The sequence below is a fragment of the Myodes glareolus genome, chromosome 18 (genome assembly GCF_982192425.1).
Source record: "Myodes glareolus chromosome 18, mMyoGla1.1, whole genome shotgun sequence".
In the NCBI taxonomy this organism is placed as follows: domain Eukaryota; kingdom Metazoa; phylum Chordata; class Mammalia; order Rodentia; family Cricetidae; genus Myodes; species Myodes glareolus.
The window spans coordinates 60,960,240-60,987,298 of record NC_142043.1 but is presented as its reverse complement, the minus strand read 5'-3'; the positions used below and the strand labels follow the sequence as shown (position 1 = coordinate 60,987,298).

The following is a 27,059-nucleotide window of genomic DNA, read 5'->3' as shown; positions in this document are numbered from 1 at the left end:
CAGTGATCTCATGTGCAGGGTCTTTCTGAATGTGAGTCTTTGTGCCTTTTAATTCAGGAAAGTTTCTTGATTCATCGTCTTCCCGCTGTGCTTTCTGATCTGTCGCTTTCCTTCTGTGCTTCTGCTCCTTCCATCTGTGTGTCTTTCTCTGCCTTTAGTAACTGACATTTCCTCTTATCTTCTTCCCACTCAAAGTTTTAAATGTCATCTTTATCTTTTATCTTAAGACTCTGTTGCCTTGTGCTCCTTCAACCTGCATCTTTATCTTGAGATGAATTCTTAAAATTTCTAGTCATGTCTGATTTTTAAAAATTCTTGTTTCTATTAATATCATTTTCTAGTGCATTTTAGTATGTTTTGAGATAGACTGTTAAGCTATCCTAGGTATCCGAAGGAATGGCTCCCCTTGCTGTGGCTTCACTGCAAGCAGTTTGTCTCAAAGGTTGTCCTCCGAGGTCTGTGTATGCAGACTTGTCCAGCCCTTCTAAGTCCTGGGTCTGGAGGGCCAAAGGTCTACTGCTGCTGTACAGGGCAGTATGTGAGCACCTGTTGTATCCCCAGCCCCACATCCTCATGGCCCCTCCAGAGACCCTGTCTTGGGGTGTCGGGTTGCCCTCCTTTCTGAACATACTGTCAGTGCTAAGTTTGGTGAACTCCAACCTTATCCTTTGGAGTTAACTGTGGCTGTGTCAAAAGGAAAACATGCCTGCTTGTCCCTTTTCTGTCTGTGGACAAATATTCTAGGTTGTCCTCATCAGGCCTGAAATTGTATACCTTCCCTTTGTGACGCAGCGTTGACCGTGTGTTCTGTCTCCCCAGGGGTTGATCTTATCGCTGCATTCTATGGCTGCCTGTACTGTGGCTGTGTGCCTGTCACTGTGCGACCCCCACACCCCCAGAACCTTGGCACTACCTTGCCCACTGTGAAGATGATTGTCGAGGTAAGTTCTCTCTTCTGGCAGGCCATGTCCTCTTGGGTCAGGTCGTGGCATTTGTCATGCATGGTCTTCATTCTCTGCAGGATGAAGCTTACTTGGGTTCTTGCTTCCATGTGATGTAGGTCAGCAAATCTGCGTGTGTCCTTAGTACACAGGCCATTACACGGCTGCTCAAGTCCAAAGAAGCAGCTGCCGCTGTAGATGTCAGGACCTGGCCAACCATCCTTGATACAGGTATGTGTCTTCCAATAGTTGCTCCTGCAAAGACAGGCAATTGCTTTTTTTCCTGACTACTTTCTGTTGTTGGTGTTACACTGTTAGCATGCAAAAAACAAACAAACAAACAAACAAACAAACATTAGGGAGCTGGAGAGAGGACTCAGTGGTTAAGAGCCTTGTTGCTCTTGCAGAGGACTGGGGTGTGGTTTTTAGCACCCACATGGAGGTTTTATACCTGCCTGTAATTTCAATATCAAGGAAACCAGTCTGTCTTCCGACCTCTGCGTGCGCACACACACACACACACACACACACACACACACACATATATATATATATATATATAAATAATGCACATATATCAGCTCAGGAATACACATAAAATAAAATAACATATTGAAAAGTAAATGTCCAGATAATGGATCATCTTGTGTAAATGGCAGGATGACTTGTTGGCTTTATCTGGTAAAACAGGCACAGTGTTAGTGGAGCATTAGGTACCACTGTTGCTTTCATGGCCTGTCTCCCTGTCTAGGATATGAGGTCTCCTCTACTCTGGGCCCACTATCAGCAGTCCCATGCTCATGTTGCGGGCTGAAATCCTATTCCCTACTGCCTCCTGCCAACATAGTTAGCTGGCAGTTGTCTACATGTTTTTGCCAATTCTTTGGGGGCACAGTTCTCACTGTGTACCCCTAGAATCCCTGTCACTATCACTGGGGATATCACTGACAGGATATCACTGGGGAGTGCCATCATGCCCCTGAGATGCCCTCACACCAGCTGGAAGAAGCTATGCCTTACGGTTGCATCACCAGGGTGGGACTAAAGGCAGCTCCGCTTTGCAGATGTGAACTGCTTGGCCTAGTAGGCTCTCAGCACCACTAGGGATCGAGTGCTGGCTTCCTGAGTGGCAGGAACCTCTCCTTTTCCATCATACCCTTGCATTCTGAAGTTTTGTTTTCTATGGGAACCAAAGACTACTATAGCTGTGTGCCTGATACTGTGGCAGATGTGAGGTACTGGGGCAGCTGATATGGGTCAAAGGTCAGGCTCTAAGCTCCAGTTGGCCAGAATCCTTCAGTTTCAAGAGCTCAGCCTTGCCCGTATTGAGTCTTTGCCCATTTGTACAACAGACAGTAGCAGTGTTTACCTCATGAACTTGAAGCACACAGATCCCAAGAGCCTGTCTGTCTATTTTTGTGGCTCTGCCACAGCCTCTGCAAAACTGGCATAGCCTCAGCACTCCGGCCTTTCCCATCTAGCAGTGAAGTGATTTCTTCTCCCGTTGCCTTCAGCATCCAGGCTCCACAGCCACAGAACAGACATGGTGAGCCTGCACCAGGGAACTCTCTTGAACGCTGATAGCCTGTCTTTCGTGACAGATCTGTCACTGGGGAGGCGGAAGCTTTGCTTGTGCAGGCCTTGTGACATTAGTCCCTGGCATCTTCTGTTTAACAGATGACATTCCAAAAAAGAAGCTAGCTAGCATTTTCAGACCGCCCTCCCCAGATGTGCTCGCGTACTTGGACTTCAGTGTGTCGACTACAGGGATCTTAGCTGGAGTGAAGGTAGGACCTCATGGGTTCCTGTTGGCTTCAGCCTCATGGGGACGTGAGGGAACGGGCAGGGGTAAGGCCACAGATAGGAAGGATGCATGTGCTGCAGCTTTAAGAAGATGCTTTTTATCCAAAGCGCAAAGCAACAATACTGTGTCTTAAAATTTATGTTAAACATTGATGAAGCGCACAATCAGGCACCTGAGAGCATTGCATGTGTTGCTGTTTATAGTAATGCCTGGTCTCTAGATGGAGGTGGCTTCGCTGAGTTTATTTAACGTGAATTAAGAATCACTTAAAATGACTGATGGGAGAGCTCAGCATTAAGAGCACTTGCTGCTCTTGCAGAGGACACAGATTCTGGCACTGTTTCAGGTGGCTCACAAGCACATGCAAGTCCAGTTCCAGGGGCTTCGACATCCTCTTCAGGCCTCTGTGGACACCAGCCGTGCACATGGTGTACATAAAGTCATACACATAAATAAAACAAATAAATCATTTTGTAATAGTGCAGTTAGAATGTTTTTATATATGCATGTATGTATGTATGTATGTATGTATGTATGTTTATAGCCATAGAATCTGGTTTCAGAGATTTCTACGTGCAATTTTTGTGGGTATTATTCAGGTTCTATGGGGATAAGAGCCAACCATCTTCTTAGAAAGTAATTTGATGCTTGGTGATATGGAGCTGCATGCCCAGCCAACCACGGAGCATAGCAGACATGGCCTTTAACCCTTTCTTCCTTCACAGCCCTGAGCAGGCCTTTTCTTCACTCCTGCAGATGTCACACGCAGCTACAAGTGCCTTGTGCCGCTCCATAAAGCTTCAGTGTGAGCTGTACCCCTCACGGCAGATCGCCATCTGCCTGGACCCTTACTGTGGCCTCGGCTTTGCACTGTGGTGTCTGTGCAGGTGAGGGCATGCACCATTGCTCCCAGGGCCTGTGTGGCCTGTGTGGCCTGTGTGGTTCTTAAGAACCTTGGACCATTAAATGTTTTATATGAGTGTCTAGGAATCTAAGATGTGTGAATGGGTTTGTTTGTTGGTTAGAATCTGGGTTCACAACTTAATAAAAGAGTAAAAATACCCAGGCATGGAGGTATATGCCTTTAGTCACAGCACTCGGTACTCAGAGCTGTTCTGAGTTTGAGGCCAGACTGGTCTACAGGGCAAGTTCCAGGCCAGCTAGGCCTGTATAGAAAGACCCTGCCCCCGCCCCCGAAGCAAAAAGAAAGAGAAAAGTAAGAATGAAAGAGCAAAAAAAGAAAGAAAAGAAAAAGAAATAAAGGCCATTAAGGTGGCTCAGAAGGTAAAGACACTTGCTATGCAAATCTGGCAATGAGAGTTCAATCCCTGAATCCACACAAAAGTGAAGGAAGACAGACTTGGTGAAGTGGCCCTCTGACTTGCGCTGATGCACCCCACATACATCCTCACACACACGATCGTCATAAGAAAACTGAGAGTATCTTTCATTAAATACAAACACTGTCCATTATTCGTGATTGGGAAGGGGACAGTGGTGGTACACACCTTTAATCCCAGTACTTGGGAGGCAGAGGCAGGCAGATCTGTGAGTTCGAGGTCAGCCTGGGCTACAGAGTGAATTCCAAAGCTACACAGAGAAACCCTGACTCAGGGAAAAAAATAGTGATTGGGAAGAATCTTCTAGTTCATTCAAATGCTAAAAATTAATGATCTGCCTCTATAAATGGGAAACCTCTTCCACACATTGTTCCTGCTGCTTTTGATTATTTGGGTAGTGCGCAGGACCCCACCACACAGTGGGTTTCTGCTTAACTCCCACTGAGCTTCAGAACAGACCTGTGCCCATTAAGGCTGGAAAAATGGTATATGTGAGGAAGGAGCAAGGATGCCTAGGGCTTGGCATGCTGGCTCCCTGCCAACTGTCTTTCTCCTCACAGCGTCTACTCCGGACACCAGTCAGTGCTTGTTCCCCCGCTGGAGCTGGAGAGCAATGTGTCCCTCTGGCTGTCGGCTGTCAGCCAGTACAAGGCCCGCGTTACCTTCTGTTCCTACTCAGTGATGGAGATGTGTACCAAGGGTCTGGGTGCACAGACAGGCGCCCTTAGGGTAAGTGCCAGCAGGCTGGGCTACACAGCCATGGCAGTACTTCCAAGCCCACACACGTCAGACAATCTGCAGACCCCGTGGAGAGGAAGGTCTGTGAGGAGGTAGAACAGAGGGTTGGCCGTAGACTTTTCATGGTACTCACCAGTACTTCTGTGCTTAGAATTCCCCTGACGGAGGCAGAACTAGAGGAAACCTGCCTTTATGTGCTCAGATATATGGCCAGACCCCATGGGTATCCCACAGAGATTCTTTTAGATAGTCAGTGCTGAGGGCTCCAGACTCTGTGTTGTGGAATGACTTCTTGCTCTTCTACAGATGAAGGGGGTGAACCTGTCGTGTGTGCGCACATGCATGGTAGTGGCTGAGGAACGGCCCCGGATCTCATTAACACAGTCATTTTCCAAGCTATTCAAAGACCTGGGCCTCCCTGCACGGGCTGTGAGCACCACCTTTGGGTGCAGAGTCAATGTGGCCATCTGCCTCCAGGTAAGTTGGTGACACCTAGGGTCACTGGCACCTGCACCAGAGAGTAATGTGTTCACAGACGACACCAGCACATAGCTTTATCTGTGTCTCCACCTTGGAGCTGTGGATGTTACATTTCCACCTGACCATTCAGCTTGGAGACTGTAAGGACTTTGTTTAGAAAGATATTCTATTCTTTCTGATGAACAGGAATATTTAGAAATAAGCAAGTTTGTTCTTAAGCAGTGACTATTAAATGTAATATGCAGCTAATCTTTAAAAGCAAGATTGAACTTGTTTTCCTAAGAAATCTACAGTAAATTGTGTGTGGTGGTTCACGCCTTTAACCCCAGCACCCAGGAGGTAGAGGCAGGTGGATCTCTGTGAGTTTGAGCCCAGCGTGGTCTACATAGTGAGTTCCAGGACAGCTAGAGAAACTGCCTTTATAAAACAATCAATCAGTCTGTCTATCTATCTATCTATCTATCTATCTATCTATCTATCTATCTATCTATCGATCTACAATATGTATATGTACGTATATACGCACATATACATACATGTCATACATGTACAGATTTTAAATTGGAGGACTCATAAGGGTGGTAATTTGTCCTGGCCACTGTAGTTTAGGACTGTTAGTAAAGTAGGCCTCTAAGAAAGAAGTTTTAGAGTCAGCATGAGCATCCCAAGGCTTTCTCAGGAGCTCTCCCTGTTTTCTGATTTTATATTAGTCCCTGTTTCACTTCTTTCTAAGCATTTCTTAAAACCAAATACTGATCATATATGTGACATATTAAATGCTGTGGTGACCACAAAGTACCCTTTCTGGGTTCCTGAAGCATATGCTCGGCTTGTGCCCTATTCTCTTGGTGGTTGCACGTGCAGGGCAGGTCTCGGCTGCAGAGTCCACGCCTGTCTGAAAGGTGTCACTGTTTCTCGCCTCCATTTGCTCATATCCACTCAGCCATGACAAGGCTGTGCTCCAGACTGCTATAAGTTTCAGATGCCAGAAGAGACTAGGGGGCCGGGGTCAGATGCACCATTGTGGCTGATGTACAGGCTGTTACTGTGGGTTAGGAAATACCGGAGTCTAGCTCTGCAGGTGCCCCCACTCGTGTATGTGGGAGGGCATTGGCCTTGTGTGTCAGCATGTGAGTGCCACGTGCAATGGCAGAACTGTAATGATAGATCTGTGTTTGCTCTTTAAGATACAGTGATGTGCTCTTCTCTCTCACGGTGTTTCTCATGTGGCCTGTGGCCTTCTGTTTGTTTCCTGTGCTATTTCCTCCCTGTCTCCCTCTGCTGGCCGCCCTGGCCTCTGTCAGCCCAACAGGCTGGGAAAACTAGCTGAGCAGGTAGGACCTTGCCCTCGCCCTCAACCTTGCTAGTGTCTCCATGTCTGTCACCCCTACTTCCTGCTCCTTACCCCCACCCCGCTTCTATGAGTTCCTGTGATCTGCTGGTGGATTCCAGAGTACATGTTGCTTTTGTTGTCTTAGTTTATTCCCAGTGAGAATTATTGACTTTACAAGAGCTCCTTTGTAACCAAATGTAAGGGAAAGTGTTCAGAACTGGTGAGAGGCTATGCTGTCTAGACGCTTTAGGGAATGTGGACCAAGGTATCCATTTAGTTTGATGTTCCTTGTCAATAAAATGGTAATACTGGGCTAGTGGGGTGGGATGTCTCAGCAGGTAAAGGTGCTTGCTACCAAGCCTGACGACCTGAGTTTAGTCCCTGGGACCCACAAGGTAGAAGAAGAGAAATGACTCCCCAAGTTGTCCTCTGACCTTCACAAACATGCTGTAGGCATGTGGGTGTACATACAAGCACATACAGTTAAATAAATGTGATAATAATAATAAACCTTGTTGAGTGACAGTACAGCCCAGGACGTCCTGCCAGCATAACACTCAAGTTGTTTGGCTCACCCTAGCCTCTGCTGTACTTAGTCCTGAGTTAGTAGACTCCAGGCCCTGACCATGCTGGGTGGATCTGTCCCCAGTCTTCAGTGTTGTTCAGCACAGCAGAGGCCAGCAGGGACGAAAACTAATCAGAACTGACAGAAACTCCAGGATTTGCCGCTTTGATTCGCGGTCGCTGAGTTGCTCAGCATCATCTAGCCAAGTAGATGTTTGGATGGACACGGGGACCACAAGCCCTTGCGTAGACTGGTTGCAAGATGCACAGCTTCTATCGGGGTGTCACAGACAGCCTGGGAGGAGATTTACACGGCCATGCTTGTGAAACTGGGCGGAGCACGGGGATTCTGAATGAAGTTCTTCTCTTGTTCTCTTTCCAGGGCACAACAGGCCCAGATCCCACGACTGTCTATGTGGACATGCGGGCACTGCGGCACGACAGGTACAGCCCCTCCCTGTGTGCACAGCCTCGTGCACACTCCGACCAGGTGCTCTAGGCCATCTCTAGCATCCTGTGTGGTGAGGATGCCGGCCAGGGCAGGAACACTTGCACCCAGGGAACGACATTGTGGGCTCATTCGGACACATGTGATTTGTCCTTTTAGAAATTACTTTGAAGTAAATTTTATTATGAATTTTTTTTCTTTGTCAACTTTTAGAGTTCGTTTGGTGGAACGGGGTTCTCCGCATAGTCTACCGCTGATGGAGTCTGGAAAGGTAGTAGAAGCTGGTGTGGGCGATGCTGGGATTGTGCTCCTCATGAATAGGGTACCTCCTGGGGAGTAGGATTGGCCACTGAAGAGCCCAGCAGTGTAAAGTTAGCTATGTGAATACCCAGAGCTTAGCCCCCATAGCTGAAGTGCCCAGGTACAGACACAGAGAAGGGACTGCCTCTTTGCAGACAGGTTCAGGGGTGGGGTGGGCAGGCTGCTCAACTCTGGATCTTTGTAGTCCATCCTGCTCATGTGCTTTCTCAGCTCCAGTGGCAGGAAGGGAAGCACGTATGACAAATAGGACTTGCCCGTGCCACTGAATCACAAGTCTAGGAGGTTTCTTTTCCCCAGGGCCTTTAACAGCTTTCCTCCTGCAGATCCTCCCGGGAGTGAAGGTCATCATTGCACACACGGAGACCAAAGGGCCCCTGGGAGACTCACACCTGGGCGAGGTGAGTGCTGCTGGGTGTGGACCAGGGTGAGAGGTCATCATTGCACACACGGAGACCAAAGGGCCCCTGGGAGACTCAACCCGGGAGAGGTGGGTGCTGCTGGGTGTGGACCAGGTGAGAGCCTTCCAGACCCTGGGTTCTCTCTCCTTCCCTCAGAATTCCCTTAGGGTTCAGGAATTTTAAACCTTTTGGGACTCCATATGTCTTTATGAAAAGATCAATTTTTATTATTCTTTATTGCGTGCATGTGTGTGTTTGTGTGTGTGTTCTTTGGGTGTGTGCACACAAATGTAGGTGTCTGTAGGTGCCAGAGGCTGAGATCTCTCCTGGAACTGGAGCTCCAGGTGGTTGTGAGTCACCTGAGGAGGTGCTGGGAACCAAACTCAGGTCCTCTGCAACCTTAACGCTTCCCAACTTCCGTATGTCTCTTGAGAATCCTAGCAATCTCCTTTCCATCTCTCCTGCACTCTCAGACCCTGCTCGTAATATAGGGCTTTACAGCATGTGGGGAAAGAGGCCTCTCCTATCACCAGGTCACCCCACCAACAAAGTTATGAGGACACTGGGGTGCCAGGGGAGCCACATGGTACCATTTGTAGCCCAGGGGACAAGAACAGCTCTTTTGGGGAGAACTTGTCAGCCACTCCTTAAAACTAGGTATAGCATCAGAGCCAAAGTCACAGACCCAGTGGCGTCAAACACTGACCACAGGTTCAAGGCCCTTGGGACTTTATTCCAGGCTCAGGGTCCTTGGTGACCCAAAGACTCAGCCATCTATGAGGCGGTTGTGGCACACAGAGCCTGTCACCGGCATTAGGTAGATAGGAAATGTTGCTCACAGGAGCGGGAGAACCCCTCACTTCCAGGTAACATTCACTCATGGGCAGTGCACAGATGTTGTTCCCACTCATGGAAAGTGGGCCAGTGGAGCCTCGTGCAGATGGTGGGAAAGTGGGGTCCATTCACAGGCACTAGACAGGTGGAATACTTCACAGAGAGTGGGCATTGGGGCAAATGAGGCCCTTTACTCACAGTAGAATGTTGGGGATCCCTCACTTGTTTATAGTGGGAAGATAGGGCCCCTGGCTTATGGGCAGGGGACAGGAAGGGCCTCTTATTTATGGGCACTAGGCAGCTAAGGGCAAGGAGAGCCTGCAAGGGAGTGCCCACGAGACATGAGTGGGAGACCTACTCCTCATGGGAACTGCCCTCCTTTCTGCTTCTCTTTGGAAGTTGCTGTATGACATTGTCAGAGTGGTCAGCTTGTGGGTTTGGGGTGGGCTGTGTCTAAGAAGCCCCTTTACACTGTTGAGGACTATAGGCCACACCTATAGACTTTGGTCTATACATGGATGCATATCCGCTAATATGTGAGCACCCTGCACGAGTGCACATGACCACAGGTGCACAGGGCTGTTGTGGACACCAGTGTGCCATTTGCACTGTTTAGGCACGAGTGAGTGAGCAGTTATGTGTTTTCCACAGAGTGCACTTTAACCTGTCCCCATTGTGAACAGACGACCACCCCCATTTTTTCACACACACACACACACACACACACACACACAAATCCTGACAATCAGGATGCTGAAGCAGGAGGATTGTGAATTGGATGCCAGCCTGAGCTACATAGCAAGACCCCGTCTAAAAGGAGGAGGAAGGAGTAGGGGGAAGAAGAAAAAGCATAATAGTAATTAGTCATACTTGTGTTTGCTCTCTGTGCTTGTAGTTGTATTCCGTTCGCAAAATAAGACACTGGAAATGCTGCCCTTACCTTTTTGGTGTTGTCTTGAGGTCATCTTGGGCTGTGGACTCTGCAGGATGGAGTCAGTACTCAATGGTTTGCTTGTCCACTAGATCTGGGTGAGCAGTCCCCACAATGCCACTGGGTACTACACGGTCTACGGGGAGGAGACACTTCATGCTGACCACTTCAGTGCCCGGCTGAGCTTTGGAGACACCCAGACCATTTGGGCAAGGACTGGCTACCTCGGCTTCCTCCGCAGGACAGAGCTTACTGATGCCAGTGGAGGTAGGGCTCCTTGGTAGAGGGCTTGCCCAAGTAGAGGTGGGGCTCCTTGGTAGAGGGCTTGCCCCAGTGGAGGTGGGGCTTCTTGGTAGAGGGCTTGCCCCAGTGAAGGTAGGGCTCCTTGGTAGAGGGCTTGCCCAGAGCTGCAGGGATTGGGGTTCTGCTGCTATAGCCTGTAAGCCTTGCCTCCTCTTTGGGAGCCTTTAATTACCCGATACCCCCCCACACACACACACACATACACCACTGGCTGTAACTTGTGTTGTTCAGTGTGGGGTAAAGAATAGGCTTCAGTACACTTCTCTCTGAGTGCTGCTGTTCCTCCTTCCATTGCTGCCCTTCACAATCTTAGACTCTTGACCTCTGAGGAGGATATGGTGAGGGTGGTGGCAGCCATTGACCGTGCACTGTGAGGTTCCTCCCAAGTGACACGGCCATTCCAGAAACTGCATTCTTTATCAATATAGTGTGCTCTGCGTGGCTTTCTATCTTATGTGATGCCCTTTCCACCCTGAAGGTGTGCTCTGTGTGATTCTTCAGTCATATGTGGTGCCCCTTCCTCCTGCTGGGCCAAGCTGTAATGGTTGCCCAAAGGTCTGGTCCCTGCAGGCCTAACAGCCGGAGTCAGGACTTTTGTAGCCTGTGGTTGCTATTCCGTTCTGTAACTAAAATGATTTTAAAACATATTAACATACACTGCTGTAACTGTTGAGATTGTTGACCACCGCACAGGTAAGACTAAATTGTTGGCATTTCCACCAGCCCTCTTGTCTTGATGCACAAGACCCAAGGGATATTGGTGTCATGGCCTCCATGTGGCACAGGGTCCCTGGTAGGGTTCATACCTGGAGAGTAGGCAGACTCACTGTGTAACTTACTTCCTAAGCATGCACATCCTCATGTTCACAGAGCGACACGATGCACTGTATGTTGTTGGGTCTCTGGATGAAACGCTGGAGCTGAGAGGCATGCGGTACCACCCCATCGACATAGAAACCTCTGTGATCCGCGCACACAGGAACATTGCAGAATGGTAAGAGCTGATGGAGGGATTTCCCGTGCTGTCCATCCAGCCTCTCCCTGGGCATGAGCACTGCACACAGGGAGCACCAGGCGCTATTCTACCGTGAGCACAGTCCCCACACAGTTACAGTCCCTGGTAAGCTGGGTTGTCCTCTCCTTTCTCCCAGAAGGACCTGCCTCTAGATACCTTTCTACAGAACAGCAGCAGAGTGTCTCCTTGTCCTTTTTCCCTTCCTGATCAGGTTTAGGTCATACAACTGTCTTCAGCAAACAAGCAGAATGTGAGATTGCCACTGCCTGAAGTATTTCTAGTTTAAATGTGGTTTTCCTTTTAAACAGCGGTGGCCATGGTCTCTTCACTCTCTAGGAGCTCGCCTGGGACAATACAGCTTTGTTCTTGATTCTTAGTAGGAAAGTTAGAGTGGGTATTCCTATAAGATACGATTAGTCCGGCTTTAAGATCACAAATGACGCTAAATGGCAGTGCTGTGCCAATGAATGTGAGCAGTGTCTCTGCTCAGTCTGCCACACCTTCCAAGCATGTGCTCGCTCCCTGCGCTGTCCACCTCTGACTGATTGTTCTCCTTCAGTGCTGTGTTCACCTGGACCAATCTGCTGGTGGTGGTGGTGGAGCTGGACGGTCTGGAGCAGGATGCCCTGGACCTGGTAGCACTGGTCACCAATGTCGTACTGGAGGAGCACTACCTTGTAGTGGGTGTGGTGGTCATCGTAGATCCTGGGGTGATCCCCATCAACTCTCGGGGTGAGAAGCAGCGCATGCACCTGCGCGACGGCTTCCTGGCTGACCAGCTGGACCCCATCTATGTGGCCTACAATATGTGAGTGTAGCTGGACAGAGCTGGGTGTAAGGAAAGATGAGCTGCACTGTTGATGCCCTGGGAGAAGGGATCTCAGGCTTCATCAGTCCACCCCTGCGTGCGCTTTTCAGATCCTCTCGACAGCGTCCTGACTGTCTTGTCAGAACACACCTGAATCAACTAAAGAAATGTCCTGGGTCTGCCAAGTGTATTTACCAAAACATGGGTGACTGGAAAGGGAAGAAGGCCTGGTGTTACGCTGTGGACATTGCCAACACCACGGCTGTTCCCCGCTCTACTGCGAGCTTGCACTTTCTTACCCTAAAGATATTCCTGATTTCTAAATATATAATTTCCTCATTATTTATTCCCACTTGTAATAGCAAGCATATACGTAAAGTCTATGCTGGAGAGAACTTTTGAGCCAAGCCTGCCTAGGAGGGCTAAGGAAAGGAGCAGCCCCCCTCTCCATGTTCCCAGACTCCACTGAGCCACACAGCTTCCTTTTTCAGTGTGATAATTGGAGCAGGTGTGTCTGGGTTGTCCGCGTGTATTGTCACTAATGCTCAGTAAGTGCCATTTGGACTGCTTAGATCTATTTCAGAACGATAAACCAGCATTTAATTTAAAATCGCTTCCTAGCCTATAACTTAGTAACATTTAAATTGCAAGTTCTCATGACATCACAATATTAATTCTTCTCATGAAGTATACTGAATTATTTTCATGAACAGATCTGGAAGCATGAGTGGCAGCCTAAGGTCTTACCCGTATGCTAGCTGGGTCTCCTACACACTTGAGTTGCCATGGGAGCCTGACTGTCTAGGATGGACACCGCTGCAGCCTCTTGGCTTTGCATTTGAGTTATGTGCCTATAAAATTTGGCCAAACTATTTAGTTATTTTATCCAAACTTGAAATCCGAGTGATCTAATATTGTACTTAAGAGAATGTAAAGTCCTTTAGATACTTCTAAGAATTTGAAGTCAAGCATGAATCTAAGATTATTTTTATATGACTAATCAAAGATTAGTGTTATCAAGTTGTTGGGGTTTGAGGATTTTCAAGGGTAGAGAAGTTTATGACTCATACCTACTTCACAGAAACAGCTCGATTTTTCTAGAGTTAGCCTGGACTTGTGTATCAGTGAGTCTAGCTACCTGGTCCCCCTCCCGCATCTCCCTCTCGGAAAGTACCATGTGCAGTAGCCTTTTTGCTCATGGTATCAAACTGTGGTGGAGTATGTGGAAACATACTGGAACTCTACTAATCCTGTTATGATCGTGTACAGAATCATGTAACTTACGACTTGGCCAGAGCTTTAGCAACATGGTGAAGGTTCACTGTGGACGACCGGAACAGACCGCCATCCACGGTCTCAGTGTTGTAGTTTTATAGTAAACAGCACCTGGAAACTTTTTGTACTAAAAACTCAGTGGCAGTGAGAACGTAACTGGTAAGTTAAGATTTTAAGAATGGTATTAAATGTTTTAAAGTTACTCTCTGGGAATTCTGTATATCACACTAATTTTTTATATCATGTTAATAAAAGCTATTGACTTTGTAATTCTGCATTTTGAAATGTGTGAAAGGGTTTTTAAAACTTTCCCCAAATAGGATGTATTTTATTATGCATTATTTCTTTCAGAAATACAAAAACAATTATGCATATCATATAAAATCTGGAAAACACATTAAAGCGTAAGAAAGGAAATTTAAAATCTTCTACACTCCTACTGATGAAGTAATAGCAGTCTTGGTATTGCCATGAATCTCAGGGATTTTTAACCTTTAATTTTTTTTTTCTTCACAAAATTAGGACCATATACTTATTTTATAATCTGCTTTTGTACTTAATAAATTGCAGACTTTTGAATCTGTCACATACATTCTTTACATGTCTTAATGACGACCTTGTGTGGTGTGCACGATTGCACGCAGCATTTCCTGGGCTGCTGTACCGGCACCACTCCTCCCTGATGCCGCCTGGCCTCAGTTCTACTGGCAGCGTGGGTAGGTCAGAGTTTGTGGTGGGTGTGGTCTTTGGATACATGATCCCCAGCAGGGCCATATAGGAGAGATCACTGTCTGCTCCCAGCCGCTTCACAGTGCAGTACTGGTTACCTCTCTAACACTGTCACTGTCCAGGGGAATGGCCTCAGTTCACGCCTCTCTCCTGCTGTGCTGTTCTTGGCTGCCTTTGAGGTTAAAGACTAGAGCTTCCTCCCTGAGCTGTTCCCTGCTCAGCTTTGCCTCAGGCTGCTTTGAGAGGATCTCAGGACCCCTGCAGAGATCTGGCCACATTAGAGAATCTCCTCAGAGAAGGTCAGGCTGGAGAGTGCAGCTTCTCAGCATGGTTGACTCAGGTGCTGCTGTGAGTGTGAACCACTGATCAGCAGAGGACAGACTTCCCCTAAACCCAACAAATAAAAGTGTCATTTATGGGTAGGTGATATATAGTTTGGGGGCCTGCACTGACATGAAATTCATGCCCAACTCTAGTCATATGGGCAGTAGCCTCCTAGAAGGTTCTTGAAGAGAAAGCAGTTAACCACATCTTCTTTCTAGAGGGCTTCAGAAGGCTTGGATAAGCAGATGCCCCTGACCATGTGGGAAGTGTAGTGTGAACACTGTACCATGTGACTGGGATAAAGGGTCATCAGGAGTCCTGTGGATTGCTCCTGGTCTTCTGCTTGGGAGCTCAGGTGTCCCAAAGTACTGCTATGTGCCCCTGCAGTCCAGCTCAGTTCAGTGCCAGTTTTCTGCTTCTGGTCTACAGTGCTGCCCTGTCCACTTGGTGTCTCCGAAGGCTCACATGTTAGAACACATGATCTCCCGTGCTCTCCTGTGCTCGGTATCTCTGCAGGTTCACGTGTTAGAACACATGGTCTCCCGTACTCTCCTATGTCTGTCCACTCAGAGTCTCCGCAGGCTCACGTGTTAGAACACATGGTCTCCCATGCTCTCCTGTGTCCACTCAGTGTCTTCACAGGCTCACGTGTTAGAACACATGGTCTCCTGTGCTCTCCCGTGTCCACTCAGTGTCTCCGTAGGTTCATGTGTTAGAACACATGGTCTCCTGTGTCCACTCAGTGTCTCCGCAGGCTCATGTGTTAGAACACATGGTCTCCCGTGCTCTCCCGTGTCAACTTGGTGTCTCCGCAGGTTCATGTGTTAGAATACATGGTCTCCTATGTCTACTCAGTGTCTCTGCAGGTTCATGTGTTAGGACACATGGTCTCCCGTGCTGTCCTATGTCCACTAAGTGTCTCTGCAGGTCCGTGTATTAGAACACACGGACTCCAGGAGGCGAGGTTAACTCGAAAGAGCAGGTTTCTGGGGTGTACCTTGGAAGGCATACCTTGTCTCCTATCCTTTCCACTCTCCTTCCTGTCTCCCATGGTGTGAGCTCCTCGGCCATGCCCTTCCTTCCACAATGAAACCTCTAAAAGCATAAACTAAATAAATCTTTATCCCTTCTAAGTTGCACCAAACGTTCTGTCACGGTGGCAAGAAAGCTAACATATAGCCCAGCCAGTCCAGAAAATTGCCTGCTGAGCCTCATGTTAGCCTCCAGGCAGAAAGTCTGAGTCTGTGCAGCCTATGAACATTCCAGAGCTTTCTGCGGCCCTAGCTGCCTTTCACCTAACTTTGGGCTGTACCTGAGGGATGGGGTGAGGTCTGGACCACTTTAGGGACTTTTAGTCTTTGTCCTGGTCTGGTGTGTACTTTATTTTTATTTTTTGTTTAGTGGTGGAAATTTTTTACATTGTTCTTATTTTATGCAAGTACATTGTTCAGTTGACTTAATGAATTTTTAAGTACCTAGAAAAGGGGTGGGTAAGAAAAATTAGAATTTTCCTAGAATAGATTTTTAATATTTATGATGTGATTTTTCTTTAATTGCAACTTGAATTATTTGAACCTTCATTATTTGAATATCTAGGTTAAAAAGCATGATGTTCAGCTTCCTGCCATTCTTGACTCAGCCTCACCAAGTGGCAAGCAGGCCCTAGGCACAGCAGATCAGCCATGACTTCCAGCCACTGCACTGAAGGGCACATTTGAGGAACCCTTCATTCCCCCAGTGACTCACCCTGCAGACTTCAAACTCATGGTCACCTGCTTTGTAGACAGCAGAGGGAGCCGGGGAGATAGAACTAGCTGGAAAAAGACCTTACACTGTAGATGGGCTTTTCTTTGGGCCCCCAACTCACAAAAAAATGTGAATGAAGGCTTATTATTAATTATGAAAGTTCAACCAATAGCATAGACTTGTTCCTAACTAGTTTTCATAATTTAAATTAACCCATATCTTTTAATCTGTGTTTCTTTATGTAGCTTTGTTACCTTTATTCTGTATTCCCCATTATGCTTCCTCTCCTTCCAGCTGAAGACTCTACCCTTCTTCTTCCCAGCATTTTCTTAGCCCTGAAAATCCTGCCTAGCTATTGGCTGTTCAGCTTTTTATTAAACCAATCAGAGTGACACATCTTCACAGTGTACAAAAAGATTATTCCACAACATTTCCCCCTTTTTGTCTAAATAAGAAGGAAAGGTATTTTTTTTTAACTGTAACACAGTAAAACTGTATACAATAAGAACATATTCCTCAGCTCACATGAGAGACTTTGGGACTAGGAAGCAGCATTTGGCTCAGTTTGAAACCTTTTTTTTTTTTTTTTTAAGTTTTCTCAGGTCTTATATATGAAAGTCTATAAGAAAATGCAAGCCCCATGTTGGACACCCTTTGTAGATGGATTTTTCTTTGGGCCACCAGCTCACAAAAAAAAAAGACACAGAGACTTATTATTAGTCATGAAAGCTTGGCCGGTAGCGTAGGCTTATTCGTAACTAGTTCTTATAACTTAAATTGACCCCTGTCTTCTAATCTACATTCTTTTCTGTGGCTAGGTTACCTTTACTCTGTGCTCTGCATCCTGCTTCCTGTCCTTGGCTGCTGACCCTCCCCCTCTTCTTCCCAGCATTCTCTCTGCTGTGAAAATCCTGCCTAGCTATTGGCCATTCAGCTTTTTATTAAACCAGTCAGAGTGACACATCTTCACAGTGTACAAAAAGATGATTCCCCAACATTACACTATGGCCATGCTCCTCCGTACATGTCCTACAGGAACAACAGTATCATCCTAAAAGAAGTCTACTGAATAGAATTTTGATCCTCAGTCTCGAGTCAGAATGTTAATACTTAGTTTGTGAGACCTATTTTTTTCCAGTTAGAACTGTTGACATTAAATATTTACTTAGCAACGGCTGCTCACTGAAAGTAGAGGCTTAAGTGGCCTTGCTCACTTGGGCTGGGGGAGGGTGTTGTGATCAGACTGTCCGCTTTCTTGGGCATCGTTGGCACAAACAGGGTAAGGGAGACGTTAAGGAAAAGCAGCCTCTTCCAGTGACAGTGGCTCCAGCTGTGGAGTCTCGGGTCTTTCGGAAGCATTAGCAATGCTGTCCTATAGAACTGCGCTTGGTGGCCTGCCTTGCTTCTTCTGGGTCCTGCTTCTACAGGGGCACGGCGGTCTGCAACACATGCTTTACTGCTGAGCATTGATTTTTGGGACCAGACAGCTCCCAGGAATGCCTAACGTAGCAGAAATAACGATGTGCTAATTTAAAGCAGCTTTGGGAAGGCTTTCTGTTTTCTTTCCCAGAGCAAATCAAGCTTCCTAATTAGTTACATGTGGCTGGAGAGCTCAGCTCCTTCGAGCCTGCAAGCCTTCGCTCTGCTTCCTCTTGTGACCTTCATGTCTGCCACAGGAAAAACGTGGTTCCTTTTCTGCCTCATTCGTGTTCAAAGAACTCGTGGCAGGCTGTAGTCACCATGGAGACAAAGGCCATAAATTCCTGGAAGTCACACTCTCCATCTCCATCTTCATCCAGTGTTTCCATGACTTTGTCCACGACTTCTTGTTCTTTGATTTCCTGAGAGAGAGAAAAAAAGAAAAGCTGATTAAGTCCTTTTTAGATGTGATATAGGGCTATCAAAATGTTATTAAAAGTACTAGGCTGATAATTTGCTTCAGAAAACAATCCCTGTGTAAGAAATGAGACATTCTAGCAGTCGTCAGTGAGCCAGGGACAGTCAGCCAGAGGGAAGTGGGGAGGGTCGGTCCCTGTCCTCTTCCCTCTGGTCTAGTGGGACCGGGGTTCCTTTAAACTAGGGAACCAGCCAAGAAGAAACAGATGGCACTGGAACACGTACGTGTGCAGTCCGTCTCACCCGGAGCCAGGGAACTCAGTGCTCCTGAGCTCGCAGGCGTTTGGGAGCCGTGCGGATTTGAGCGTTCGCTGAAATAACCCCTGGGGATGCGTCAGGGCTGCTAGTTGTCCTGTCCTGTCGTCTTGAGCTATTTCCTAAGTGTCATAGGCTTTCTTCTGACAGTTCTGACACCAAAACCTGATATATGGTAAGGCTATCAACTGATGCCCAAACCAGAAGAAACGGTGAGGCTGCCGATGCATCAGGAGTGCAGCCCTGAAGACGGGTGGGAAGAGTGCTGGCTCTGAGCACTGAAGATCCTCAGTTCTGTTTCAGTGAGCAACCCCCACCCCTTCCCCCTACCCCGGGAGAAGAGCTCTGAGGAGAAGTCAAGGGCTTCCCTGAGTTCCAAAGATTCAGGTGTAAAAGATGGTGATTCCCGGCGGCTCACGAGAACTTTGAAATATCTTCCAAAACATATATGGCTCAGTATAGTTCTTCCAGTTATACCATAGGTGCTATGATATTGATACTACATGCTCTCCAGAGGCTCCTGTGTAGGAGACTTGGTGCCAGTCCATGTCACCACAGGGAGACGGTAGAACCTTTGGGAGGAAGTGATCACTAGGCCGTGTCCTTCCTTTCTTTGTTTCCCTCTTTTGTGTGGGCAGCTTTGCTCCTCACCATGGTGGTCACCGTCATCAGAGGCTCCCAGAAAGGAGCCTGAGCACCAGGGGCTGACACCCTGACCTGACATAAGCCTTCCCTCCTTTGAGCTGATTATCTCTAGTACTTTTGTTCAGCCAAGCCAGCAAACATGCAGGATACCTTTATATCTTAACATACACTATCATTAATAAATGTGATGTGACATTTTTCGGTCCTAAAATCATGGTAGCAGTGAGTGTTCTGTAGAGCTTTGGTTCAATGGGAAGAGCCTGGCCTGCTCATCTCATGACTATATACTTGCCCTTAAAGATGAAGAGCTAAGACTCTGGTTAAGTCCAAAGGTAGAATGGGTGTGACTATAACTGATTATGCATGTGGAGTAGCTGTCACCCCGGAGATCTGAATGCCTGAGAAATCAATCCCCCTAAGTGGGGACTTCTCCAGCAAGCACGCTCGCCTGCTACCTCCACAGCAATGAAATAACTGGCTGAACTGGAGGAAGGGAAACTCTAGCCAGACATCCAGCCACAGTATCAATATGGACCAGTTAACTTGGGTGTGACTTCCTATTACCGTATGACAGGGCTGTGTCCTAGAGTTATTATATCGAGGTGTGGCACTTGATCGAACACTGATCAGTTTTCCTCTGTGTGGTTTGCTACTTCTATGACCCAGGGAGCTTCCTGTGGTCAGATACATCGTATACCACCAGTATGTCCACCTTTTCTCAAGATATGCCATGAGCCAGCCTTTGTTTAGGGGACCAAGGGAGCATGGGGTGGCAGATGGATTACAGTTTACTTCCACGGGAGCTCTTGGCTCATGGGCAGTAGAAACACTAGCACCTGATTCAAGGGCCGAGGAGACAGTAGGGAGTGAATGCTTCCACCACCAGAATATTAAGTACCTGGAGAAGAACAGGGCTTGCCAGGAGCCCTTGTGCCACTTCCTAAGTGGGCTCCAAACTAAACTTGTGCCTGGTCAAAATCACATGTTTAAGGAGCCCCCTCCTTCCCTCAGTCAAGTGTTCACTCATGGATACGCTAGGCTGGGTGCTTGGTGGACCTGTGTCTCTCAAGTATTGAATTATTGAATGCTCAGTAAATGTTTATTTACCATCTGACATTTCTTACCTCTGCAGTCGATACCAGACAGCTGGACAAAACCAAAAGATTTCTTTCCCCCCAAACATCTCATGCTTTAAAAAAGTGTGTGTGTGGGGCTGGAGAGATGGCTCAGTGGTTAAGAGCATTGCCTGCTCTTCCAAAGGTCCTGAGTTCAATTCCCAGCATCCACATGGTGGCTCACAACCATCTGTAATGAGGTCTGGTGCCCTCTTCTGGCCTGCAGGCATACACACAGACAGAAAATTGTATACATAATAAATAAATAAATAAATATATTTTTTTTAAAAAAAAAGTGTGTGTGTGTGTGTGCGCGCACGTGCGCGCACACGTGCATACATACTCTCAGCTGTGGATCCCAGGGTTCAAACTCAGATCATCAGGCCTGGTGGCAGGTGCGTTTACCTGCTAAACCATCTTACTGGCGCAGTTCTGCTTCTGGGTGGAGAGGCGTTATCCTTGCATAGCTGAGCCTGGCCTCCTGCTTTCACTCTAAGTACTAGGACTGCAGATGTGCACCCCCATGACCAGCTGGCAGTTCTTACGTGTTAGTGCCGTCACCACCAGCGGACCCTTCTATTCAAGGGACAGAAACAGCCCATCTAAACGTATCCGTGGAGGGCTTAGCTGTCTGAACAAGCTTCCAGAAGCAATCGGGACATCCAGAGACGGAAGCCATCTGAGAACCGTTTCTAGTGCAGCTCAGCGATACTTCTGTAAGGCTTACCTCCAGGAAGTGGGAGAGCTCGTTGTTGATGAGCTCCTTGAGCTCTGATTTCTTCAGCTTGTGCCTGTCGCCCTCTCGCCCGGAATACTGATGGAAGATGTCAATGAGGGCCACCATGGCCTTCTCCAGCTCAGACATCCTGGAGGCTGCAGATGAAAGGCAGACACCTTTTCCTGGTTTCCACCCTGTTCTTTGTAGACCTCAGCCCAAATGAGGGGTGGAGAAGTCTGGCCAGGAGAGGCATTCTGCAACTCCACAATGACCACAGACCATTCTCTGCCTTCTAGGCCCCCACCTCCCTGCTGTGTCCCCGTGGGCCACAGGGTTAAATTTCCAAGACGATTGGCTTCTGGTTGGGTTATGTCAATGAGGAACCAGCAAAGGTGCTGATGCAGAACGCCAGGGGATGATTCCAGCTTTCCCTGGTGGCCACCCCAATCCTGAAACTCACCATTAGCTGGTGGATTTGAGGAGCACACTAAGATGACAAGCAGCTAGTAAATATAAAAAGTCAACATCAACAAACAGTCTTTAAATGCAGTAAACAGTATCCTCATTTAGCAATAATGTCTGGGGTTAGGTGCTTCCAGAAGAGTCTGCGGAACAAGAACAGGAGCATCCTGGCTAGTTTTATATCAGCTTGACACGAGCTGAAGTCCTATCTGAGAGGAGGGAACCCCAACTGAGAACATGTTCCGTAAGACAGACAAATGCTCAGCTGTAGAGCATTTGTCTTAAGTAGCGGTCGATTGGGAAGGGCCCAGCCCGTTGTGGGTGGTTCTATCCGGAGGTTAGTGGTCCTGGGTTCTGTAAGAAAGCAGGCTGAGCAAGCCAGTAAGCAGCTTTCCTCCATGGCCTCTGCATCCGTTCCTGCCTCCAGGTTCCTGCCCTGCTTGAGTTCCTGTCCTGACTTCCCGTAATGATGACCTGTGATGCAGAAGCTGAGTAAACCCTTTCCTCCCCAGCTCGCTTTTCTGTCATGGTGTTTTATCACGGCAATAGAAACCTAACTAAGATAAGGAGCTTATTTTAATTTGAATTAATATACAAATTTAAGCTGTTTAAATAAAGATTATGAGTGAGATTTTTTTTGGGGGGGGATAGGTGACAAACATTAAAACTGTAAAATTCATCTGGAAAATAATTGTAACACTGCACTGTTCTGAAAGACAGCAGTGAAATGACCTTCCAGAAACATTAGTCCAAGGTCATCTGATTCTGCTGGTGTCCTATCACCGGGAAACCAAGGCACCCACAGCCAGGCGTTCCATGCCTATTCATTAGCCTGGCCTCACACAGGGGCTTCTTTGTGAGCAGGAATGCCAGCGAGGAGCAAACAGCCTTCGCAGTGGGCACCTGATGCACAGCCAGCGCCTGAAGAGACTGGGGGTGCATGCCGGGAGGGCCGCTCAGTTCTCAGAGTGACTCAGTTAACAAAGGCAGCCTGTGGCTCCGTTCAGAAAATAGCCACTTGGGCAGAGACACGTGATAGCTCTTGGCCTTGAGTTGTGATCCTTAAAGCAGAACCTGCACTGTCATAATTAAAAACAAGCAACAACAAAATGGTTGAAATATCAGTCCCATGTTGAGTATTTTACATTTTAGAATAAAACTTTGTTAACTTTTAAAATTTTTTATTAATGATCTCCCAAAGGAAATGGATTGAAGGTTTTTACCTTGTCTACTCTTTGGTTTGTTAAAGTTCTACAAAGTAAAGGTACTTTGTTTTGTTCATAAATCCCAGACACCTGGAGGACCTCATATAAGCAGAACTATCCAGAGGGACAGAAGTATAATATTTCATTCTCTTTTGGTTTTGTCACTTGAGTTTGCAGTTATTGTTTTTTAGTTAAAAAAATGTACATGAATGGGTGCGAGCCTGCATGCTTGTCTCTAGTGTATACATGCCTGGTGCCTGCAGAGACTGGAAGAGGGTGTCATAGCCCCTGGAACTAGAATTACTGGCGGTTGTGAGCTGCGTATGGATCTCTCCAGCCCCAGCTACAGGTTTTTTGTTTGTTTGCTTTTATAAAAGAAAATTAGTTTAGTTCCTGTAAAGAACGGTGAGAAAGGCAGGCAGAAAATTGCTGTTTTGTTGTTGTTTGTTTTTTTGTTTTGTTTTGTTTTGAGACAGGGTTTCTCTGTAGCTTTGGAGCCTGTCCTGGAACTAGCTCTTGTAGACCAGGCTGGCCTCGAACTCACGGAGATCCACCTGCCTCTGTTTCACGAGCGCAGGGATTAAAGGCGTGCACCACCACCCAGCTTGCTTTTTTTTTTTTTTTTTTTTTTTAAGATTAAGATAAGGTTTCACTGATCCCAGGCTCTTTTCTAAGTCGTGGTCTTCTTGCCTCTGATCCCTGACCGTTGGCCCGTACCCAGCACAGTTACTGATTTAAAAAAATATAAATTTCGAGAAACTTTGTATCATGCTTGACACTTCTCAAAGTCTTGGCTGTGGGAGGAAAGGGTTAAAGCGTATTTTTGGATGGGGACTAGAAATTAAAAAGAAAAGGCATTACACATATCCCATATGCTAGAAACATCCATCAGATTCAATTGTTTTCATAACCACATTACAAATTCCCGCTGTTCTTCCTTTCATCTAAAGAAGCATTGGCTTGTAGTCGGCCTTCTAAGACAGATGAAGCAAATGCCCCTGTGAACATTCTGCATTAGTCTTTTGTAAGGAAAGCAGAGGACTTGTGCTTCTGGGGAAAATGCTGCCTGTAAGATAAGAAGGCCCTCACAGAGACTGTCCCTCGGCAGGTGATAATGGAAACCAGAGCCCATTCCTAACCCCTGTTTCTTTATCCCAATTCATAATTATCTGAAAAGATTCAACTCTTTTTTTTTTTTTGTGGTGTCTGGAGATGTAGGAGCTTGGCATTTCAAATAGAGAAACTAGAAAAGCCTGCAGGGGTGCTTCAGGGTCACGGGAAAAGCGGCTGCGAGGAAGGGGGAGCTCTAGCTGAGGATTGGGGTAACCATGCACCAGGAGAGAAAAAGACTTGCCTTTGGAGTTAGAAAAGAGGCAATATATGTCATTCTAAATGGCGTTAGGTTTCCCTGTCCTAATGAAAATAAAACTGCAGACTATCAATACCAACAGCAGTCATAAGAAAATGGTAGTCAGGCTTAAGTCACAGAATGTCATCGGCAAGTTTGAAATGCTGCCAAATGTTCCCAAAGAGCTCCCCCCCCCATCCTATCCCCTCCACCCCTCACCTTCCCAGGAAAGAAGAAAAAGAGCGGTTTTTCTTGAGTCCTCTGTCAGTGGCTCTGTCTCACCTCCTGGTCAGCTTTTGCTGCTGGTGTCCGCTCTGGCTTCGGTGTCTGAGTGGCAGGAGTGTAGACAGAGCCGCTTCTTATTCCTCTTCCAGAGAGGACTGGGTGTGGGCTTGGCGCAGTCCACTGCAGGCTGAGGCTGCCAATGGGGGCCAAGGGTAGGGAGGTGCTGGACAGCCAGCCTGCATACAGGGCCCCATTGACTGCGCACCCTGGGGATTCACTGGGCAGTCACAATGATACGATCTAGAGAGAAAATGGGCCTGTCGGGCAGGAAGCGTGGAGTCAGCTTTTCTGGGGTCTTTTAAAAGTATTATCACATGAATATTGATGGGACCCAAAAGGCAAGGATGGGGTGTGGAAAGAGGAGTGAGACAGAATGAATTGATTTTTTTTTTTTTTTTTCAAACAAGCAGAGGTGCAGCCAAGAACTGGAAGCTTCTAGTGCTGGGTGCAGGAGACTGTGTGCTCATGGCTGGCTTCCAAGGAGCCTTGAGCATCTTGCCTACCTACCTGCCAGCTTCCTGGCCCCCTCTCGCAGATATGACATGTGGTGGATGTTGGTGCTGGATAGTGGTTATGCCTGGGCTTCTCTGAACCCAGTGTGTTCAACAACCAGGATGCAGTAAATCGGTTACTGTTGCACCTCAGGAAAAGTCCTTGTTAAGAGTGGAGATGTGCCAAGTCTGTTTTAGGTCTCTCTCTTTAGCCTGGTAAAAGGTTATGCGTTATCTGAGCCAGAAATGCTTTAAAAAAATAGCTTGTCCAATGCTCTTTTAACATTGGGGGGATGCTGTGTCCCTCATCAAGGCGCGAATGAACCCAGAAAGCACTCTGTGCTCCCTTTGCCCATCTTAGCAACACCACGCCCCAGCTTCCAACAGAATCAAGTGTGGGCTGGTGCTCAGAATGAGTAGTCCTTTTGACAAATCATGTGAAAGCATTGATCCAGTCTCACTAAGCAAGCAGAGCATAGCCAAGTCACATGTCCCCTTGTTCCTCACATTCAAAGTAGCTGAGGGAGGAGCTACATGGCAGAAGTTACCCAAACATCACAGACACCAAGAGGTTGACAAGACATGTTAGGTATAGAATAAAGTTTTCCCACCAAGGAGTACAACCTTTTCTTGAGGAAAGCGGGTATGGTCCTTAAAAAAAAAAAAAAAAGGCCCTCAAAGGGAGTGGCCTTGTTGGAGGAAGTGTGTCACTCTGGAGGCAGACTTTGAAGTCTCATGTGTTCAAACTAAGTCCAGTGTGGGACACAGTTCACTTCCAGTTACCTGAGGTCCAGATATAGAACTCTCAGCTCCTTCTCCAGCACCACGTCTGCCTGCATGCCACCATGTCCCACCATGATGACAATGGACTAAATGTCTGAAACTGTAAGCCAATCTCAGTTAAATGTCTTCCTTAATAAGAGGTGCCGTGGTCATGTTGTCTCTTCACAGCAATTGAAGTCCTAACTAAGACAGCAGGCAGGGCCTCAGCTCTGGGGTAAAGGTATAAACCCCTGCTCTGGTTCCTCCCTATTACAGGGATCAAATTGCCATTTACCTATGTGAGAGCAAAGCCACTGGTTCCCAAAGATTGGGTCCCCTATTTTTCTTTTCCCAACAGAAAATAAACAGCTATGATAATCATGACTGGGAAGACTCCTCATCCCACGAGGTTGCTCAGGGCACCAGAGGACCAGGGTATCTCTAAGCCCTCTATGGCCACTTTCAGTCACTTAAACCAGCTCTAAGTAGGGTTCTTCAAATCCATGTGTGTGCGCGTGCACGTGCGTGCGTGTGTGTGTGTGTGTGTGTGTGTGTGTGTGTGTGTGTTGTCTTCACATCCCAGACAAGCCCCCACAAATGTTACAGGAATATTGGGTGAGGGGTCCTCATCTCTGGGTACCATGGAATTGACAAAGAGTTCTACATCCTGGGCAGTTGGAGAGTGACATTACCACTGACAATATGGCAGCCAGAGACCTTCCTGTTACACCTTAAGTATAGACTACTGACATGCCAGGTGGCTCCCCACTATCCCAGAGTCTTCAACTTGGCTTGGCCATTGCTTTTGATATGACCTACTCAAACTGTTCTCTGTCCACTCCTGCTCACCCATCTAGACCCGCCGTCCATCTGTCTGCTGGTTTATCTGGACCTATTGCTGCCCTGTTGCCATGGCAGCCAGACTCAGGACTGTACAACAGCAGTGGCTGTGCCTCTCCGCAGACCCCCAGCTGGTTTGCTATCTCACCCCCCTCCATTTCTTCCAGTTTCCCAGCTTTAGCCTTCTAACTTCTTAGGCCTCTTTGGGACTTCTTTAACCTTTTGTTAGCATTCTGTATCATACATAAAGATATATTTATCTATGATACAATTATATATAAATGTATGTATATGTGAATATATATTTTTGGTGCAATATGGAATCTGTGATCTGACAGTTAATATTCAGTAATTTGTAATAATTAGTAAGTAAGACTGAGGAGAACGAGAGTTTCCAACAAGTTGCTGCCAGTGAAAATTTGGCATTGTGGGAAGACACTGAGAGGTCTTAGATTTGGGGTTCAGGGGATGCTGAGGCAGATTCTCCTTTTGAGTAAGAGATTTATTAGAATATTTGCTAATACTATAGACAAGAGTTTTATTAGAACAATTATTAATGTTATAGACAGGAGATTTATTAGAGTAGTTACTAATAATGTAGATAAGAGATTAGAAGAGTTATTGACATTATTGACAGACAACAGCATAGCAGGGCCTCAGAAGAGAGGTCAGACCTATAAGGCAGAGTGGGGTCCCTTATAGATT

The 27,059-nt window shown here is 47.1% G+C and overlaps 2 protein-coding genes across 6 annotated transcripts in view; one reads left to right on the top strand and one right to left on the bottom strand.

Annotated features, from left to right (window-relative positions):
• The window catches only part of Dip2a (DIP2 acetate--CoA ligase A), a 79,055-nt gene extending 65,252 nt beyond the window's left edge, over window positions 1-13,803 (top strand). For 2 of the 3 annotated variants that reach the window (XM_087898262.1, XM_087898260.1), the window contains 13 exons: window positions 820-941; window positions 1,061-1,172; window positions 2,619-2,728; window positions 3,502-3,632; window positions 4,646-4,814; window positions 5,130-5,300; window positions 6,608-6,637; window positions 7,583-7,644; window positions 7,862-7,919; window positions 8,293-8,367; window positions 10,225-10,399; window positions 11,306-11,429; window positions 12,010-13,803. In XM_087898262.1, coding sequence (XP_087754388.1) covers window positions 820-941; window positions 1,061-1,172; window positions 2,619-2,728; window positions 3,502-3,632; window positions 4,646-4,814; window positions 5,130-5,300; window positions 6,608-6,637; window positions 7,583-7,644; window positions 7,862-7,919; window positions 8,293-8,367; window positions 10,225-10,399; window positions 11,306-11,429; window positions 12,010-12,262 — 1,592 coding nt within the window. In that variant the 3' untranslated portion in view covers window positions 12,263-13,803. The remainder of the gene's footprint in view (window positions 1-819; window positions 942-1,060; window positions 1,173-2,618; window positions 2,729-3,501; window positions 3,633-4,645; window positions 4,815-5,129; window positions 5,301-6,607; window positions 6,638-7,582; window positions 7,645-7,861; window positions 7,920-8,292; window positions 8,368-10,224; window positions 10,400-11,305; window positions 11,430-12,009) is intronic. The other variant, XM_087898261.1, reaches the window with a different exon arrangement.
• A 3,239-nt stretch (window positions 13,804-17,042) lies between these two features.
• On the bottom strand, window positions 17,043-24,408 carry S100b (S100 calcium binding protein B). 3 transcript variants are annotated; one of them, XM_087898266.1, is made up of 3 exons: window positions 24,259-24,408; window positions 20,971-21,116; window positions 17,043-18,173 (listed from the first exon to the last, which is right to left on the bottom strand). In XM_087898266.1, exons 2-3 carry the CDS (start codon window positions 21,106-21,108, stop codon window positions 18,033-18,035), a joined length of 279 nt encoding a protein of 92 aa, XP_087754392.1. In that variant the 5' UTR covers window positions 21,109-21,116; window positions 24,259-24,408; the 3' UTR covers window positions 17,043-18,032. The 3 variants fall into 3 exon arrangements, with proteins under 3 accessions (XP_087754392.1, XP_087754391.1, XP_087754393.1); XM_087898265.1 differs by having other exon boundaries at window positions 24,196-24,355; XM_087898267.1 differs by having other exon boundaries at window positions 20,971-21,137; window positions 24,196-24,318.
• Between the last annotated feature and the right edge of the window lie 2,651 nt (window positions 24,409-27,059).